Below are 5000 nucleotides of genomic sequence, written 5' to 3'. Positions count from 1 at the left end.
CATGAAATGCGTCACGACTTACCTACACGAGATCACTGTTCCCGTTATCTGGGCAAGTAGGAATACAGTCTTATTCACAAATCTGTAAATCTTTTGTGAATAAAAGTATTTAATTCTCTCTCCCTCTCTCTCTCTCTCTCTCTCTCTCTCTCTCTCTCTCTCTCTCTCTCTCTCTCTCTCGTTCACACACAATGTAAAGACAAAGATGGATCATTGTTCTTTGAAAAAAAGAAAAAAAAAACAGGAAATGGATACGAATACAAATTTCTTGTATTTGTATAGGGACTCGTGTTGAATATTTGCACGTGACTTCTATTATAAGTTCTCGGGGACCTAATGTATAATTATGTTAGTCCATTCGAATACATAATGCAGTCACGTAGTGCGGCGACTGATGCCAGGACGGACGGAAATGAGGGCAAAGGATTAACATTACAAAGGTGTCCTAGTGTTGGGATAAACCTGGTACCCTGTCATGAGGTCAAGTGAGGTGACTCGGGAGCTTAATTTCAGCGACTTCTCTTCCTAATGCAAGAGTTAACCAGTATCTTCACTCCTTCATTCCCTACACTGGTAAACTCTGGAACTCTCTACCTGTGTCTGTATTTCCACCTGCCTATGACTTAAACTCTTTCAAAAGAGGAGTGTCAAGACACCTCTTACGTTAACTGGACCCTCCTTTTAGATTTTTGTTTTTCTCTTTCTACTTTCCTCTTAACAGGGCCTGGCAACCAGCGGATTTTTTTCCAACACTTTGTTTGCCCTTGGCCAGTGCCCTTGTAATGTAAAAAAAAAAAAAAAAAAAAGTTCAAGATTGTGCGTAATTATAGTAAACACGGTCAGGTCGAAGGAAAATTGGGGAGCTTTTCACCCGTCGTTCCCCATCTTATTATATTAAGGCGGGTTCACACGTGCCAATTTAAGACTTATATTTCACGTACGTATAATTTCCCGACTCATCCCTTCTAGTCGGAAAGTCTCGAATAGTTGGGGCCTTGGCGGGAAGTGAATATAAACAAACAGCTACCCGCCAAGATGTCTTCCTCCAGTGACGATGCTGAAGCTGTGGTTGCTCTTCTTTCGGCGTACCGGAAGAGTCAACAGAAAAGAATATGCCTGTGGATACGTCCCTGGCTAAGTAGAATTAGAAAGGAGTATCCGCCACACTCTAAATTAGCCTACATTTCTCATAAGAAAACTGTTAATCTTAAGATATGCACAATCGCAATAAAATCAAATCCTAACAAGTCTTCAATCCTCATCCCTAACAACACCCTGCATTGAGGGAAACAGTTCTTATAGAGTGGCAGCTATTTCGTCGAACGACGATTCGTGCAAGCTTTTTCTACTGTATAATTCATTCCTGGAGTCCCATATGTGTTCTTTTTCCCTCAACAACTCTATAACATCTTCTCTATATCTGGAGACCACATTTTCAAAGCTTATTCCTTGACGTCACGACGTAAATAAAGTCGCAAATCGACTAGCAAAACCAACATGTTGGTCTTGCTTCGCGACTGCTTTCTGCAGTCGCTAGGCACCGATTGTGAGTCGGAAACTCTACTCACGTAAAATATCAGTCATAAATTGGTACGTGTGAACCTGCCTTTATACTGCTGCTATTGTTGGTTTTCTTTTTTTTCTGGATTTGTCTATGAAATATTATTTTTCTGTATATACGAGTTACTGTGCATCCAGCCAAAAGTGCTATTAAAAAAAGGGCTTGTGAGTGACGTGGTATGTATAGACCGTGCGGTAAAATTATGTATAAATCTACCTCTTTGTCAGCAGATGTTACGAACAGTGATGATAGGTAATTCTGTTCTTCTTCAAGTTCTTGCGTCTGTGCCTCGTCGTTTATGTACATGTTTCACTAGTTCGTCCTTTTAATTTCCTTACTTCTCTCTTTTCCTTTCCCTTATATGCGAAGCCTGAGCGCTGCTACATACATAAAAAAGTACATCTACGTACACACGAAAATATGCTTTATAACTTTACGAACTTTGCGTTCAAGACAAAAAAGTATCAAACATTGATCTGGTTTTCTTAGAGATGCTTTGTCACATTAGTTATTTCGTCTTCCTATTTTTCACTCGCCACATCGACACTCACGCGGAACAGACGACGCAGGACTGACCGTGTGAGAGCAATTCTGGCAAGACAAGGCAGCTGGCTAGCTCTCATCTATCTAATCATCGGCACATCAATCAAACCCATATATCTCTTTCGTTATCTTAAGTATCTCATTAATTGTTATGAGTAATATATCTCTGGCTCACGTAAAACTAGCCACAGGTGCTCATACGTAGTACCGTACAACCACATGACTGAAGAAGCTCTCGTCTCGGCCTTGCACTCCACATATATAAAATCCCGCACCTGTCTCAATCCAGCAGCCCATCACTAGAATTTTTGTCCGCTGCCAGATTGTTATCAAAGAAGCCTTTTTTTTCTCTCTCTCTTTTCCTTTTGTTCGTTTAGCTTCGTGACGAAAGGCGAGAACCAAGTTTTTTTTGTTTTTTTTGTTCCCATTTCATCTCCGGAACCACTCTACAGATGAAGAGACGGGCTGTGTGTGTGTGTGTGTGTGTGTGTGTGTGTGTGTGTGTGTGTGTGTGTGTGTGTGTGTGTGTGTGTGAGAGAGAGAGAGAGAGAGAGAGAGAGAGAGAGAGAGAGAGAGAGAGAGAGAGAGAGAGAGAGAGAGAGAGAGAGCGTCATACTTACGAAATAATTTTTTTTTGCTGATCCTCATACAGAGAGAGAGAGAGAGAGAGAGAGAGAGAGAGAGAGAGTCATACTTACGAAATAAATTTTTTTTGCTGATCCTCATAACTTCCCGCGCTGAACTACCAATGTGAAGGTAGCATTAATTAGTGCCCCACAGGCGCTGCGTAGCGGACAGGTGGCTGAGAGGCATGGCAGGGATGCCCTGGCCCGTGCTGCTTGGCAGAAATGCGTAGAACTCCATGCTGACAAGAAAATAAATATGTGACATTTGGATTACATTACACTTCAATACAATAAATATCTGCTACACTTACATTAGTGGATTGTGTTTGGAGAGAGAGAGAGAGAGAGAGAGAGAGAGAGAGAGAGAGAGAGAGAGAGAGAGAGAGAGAGAGAGAGAGAGAGAGAGAGAGAGAGAGAGAGAGAGAGAGTACTGGTGAACTTGCTATATTATTCATCACATTCAGTATCATGATAGAATTCACCACAAACGGATAAATGAATAAAATCAGATCTGAGTCGAAAGAACGGTAGCACTGGAAATCACTGTGGATGTCACTTGGAGAGCCAGAATTAGAAACGAGTATGAGAGAACGCTGTAAAGTATAAAATATTATAGGAATTATATATTGTAATAATCTGAGTTAATAAGTGAAAGAATAAAGTGAATAGATTTTCTGAGAAATACACGGAACAACTTTTTGAAAGGAAATACGAGGAAAGAACTCGTAATGTGAGGACGGGATTGTGCAAATAAAAGAAAAAAACAAAACTATTTTACCACATCTATTTAAGACAAACTGCTTTTATGACTACTTTACAGTTTAACTGAAAGCCCGATTTCAAAGTCTTCTAAATTAATGAATTCATCAGTTAACTTTTTTGAGAGAGCAACAATAACTTTTTTTTTTTTTTCATCTCGATCTGCCTTCTGTGGGATAAAAGTAAGACAATTAATTGAGATACCAACGACTGACAGTTGGTGATAATTATGATCTATTTAGTGTGTAGTGAGGTTGAAAGATGAAAACCACACAGCTGCATTCTTCCCACAGACCACGCACCTTCACCCCACACACACAAATTAGAGAGGTGGATATATGCATATATCACTGACCACGTCTTGCCAAGTTGCCATCAATCAATTGAAACTGAAGCTTCTACATCAAAAGAAAGTATCATCAGCGAAAACATGATGGATATTTGTCAATAATACATAATTAAATTAATCGTGCTGTGGAACACATTCTCTCTCTACACTACGCGGTGTGTGTGTGTGTGTGTGTGTGTGTGTGTGTGTGTGTGTGTGTGTGTGTGTGTGTGTGTGTGTGTGTGTGTGCGTGTAATTCACCTCGGTTGCCTGCTGGTCACCCAGCCAGTCTTCCCCATTACGGAGCAAGTTCATAGACCGATCTTCGGGTAGGACTGAGACCACATCAACACACAACACACACCGGGAAAGCGAGGCCACCCCTCGAGTTACATCCCGTACCTATTTACTGCTAGGTGAACAGGGGCTACACATTAAGAGGCTTGCCCATTTGCCTCGCCGCTTACCGGGACTCGAACCCGGCCCTCTCGATTGTGAGTCGAGCCTGCTAACCACTACACTACGCGGTGTGTGTGTGTGTGTGTGTGTGTGTGTGTGTGTGTGTGTGTGTGTGTGTGTGCATGAATCTCTCTCTCTCTCTCTCTCTCTCTCTCTCTCGCTACGTTAAAAAGCTTATTTCTCACATTCGTGGGTTTACTTTTCTCCGTTTTTCGTACAGTGAAATTTTGGCAGCTCACACATCCTAGTGACGTCTGGCATCCTGGCCTTGGCATTGGCAGACTCTCAGCTGGCACCCGAGCACCTTCGGGGGCTTCGAATGCCCACTTCCTCAGTTAGGCGTGGGCAGGAGTGTTAGCTGTGTTGTACGCTACCTGGGAGTGTGTATATAGGGCGCAGTGAGTGTCCAAGGCATTTCATATTTCTGCCTTAACAGATTTGTCATTATAATATTGGTCTGTGTGCCATTTCTTATTCTTTTGTTCACTACTTATCAGTTATTTCAACTTTCAGCCCTCCTTTGTGCCTGCTGTTCCAATAATAATTACCTTCCCTGAACCCCTTCCCTCTCAGTGCATCAGTACCAGTGTCGCAGCTCACTGTACGCGATGATTACTTCCCGATCACAATCACGCCTGTGCATCAGTGACATCACCAAAATTCCAGCCGCATGAAAGTTCCCCATATTATCCTACATGATCGTATTCATGATTTATTCTATTTA

General features: G+C 41.9%; 2 protein-coding genes across 6 annotated transcripts in view; one reads left to right on the top strand and one right to left on the bottom strand.

Annotated features, from left to right (window-relative positions):
- LOC123505640 (aquaporin-11-like) overlaps positions 1–5000 on the bottom strand; it is a 29885-nt gene that overhangs the window by 7120 nt on the left and 17765 nt on the right. For 4 of the 5 annotated variants that reach the window (XM_045257228.1, XM_045257230.1, XM_045257227.1 and 1 more), the window contains exon 2: positions 2803–2969. Coding sequence is in view for 1 of the 5 variants with exons in the window: in XM_045257226.1 (XP_045113161.1) it covers positions 1778–1867 (90 nt within the window). In the remaining 4 variants the exon portion in view is untranslated. Of the gene's footprint in view, positions 1–1777; positions 2313–2802; positions 2970–5000 lie in introns of those variants that run through there. The other variant, XM_045257226.1, reaches the window with a different exon arrangement.
- The window catches only part of LOC123505638 (aquaporin-11-like), a 38404-nt gene continuing 37992 nt past the window's right edge, over positions 4589–5000 (top strand). The window contains exon 1 of the mRNA XM_045257223.1: positions 4589–4674. The gene's annotated coding sequence lies outside the window, so the exon portion shown is untranslated. The remainder of the gene's footprint in view (positions 4675–5000) is intronic.

Source organism: Portunus trituberculatus, chromosome 18 (genome assembly GCF_017591435.1).
Source record: "Portunus trituberculatus isolate SZX2019 chromosome 18, ASM1759143v1, whole genome shotgun sequence".
In the NCBI taxonomy this organism is placed as follows: domain Eukaryota; kingdom Metazoa; phylum Arthropoda; class Malacostraca; order Decapoda; family Portunidae; genus Portunus; species Portunus trituberculatus.
The sequence above is the reverse complement of the archived record's forward strand: the minus strand, read 5'-3'. Positions and strand labels throughout refer to the sequence as shown.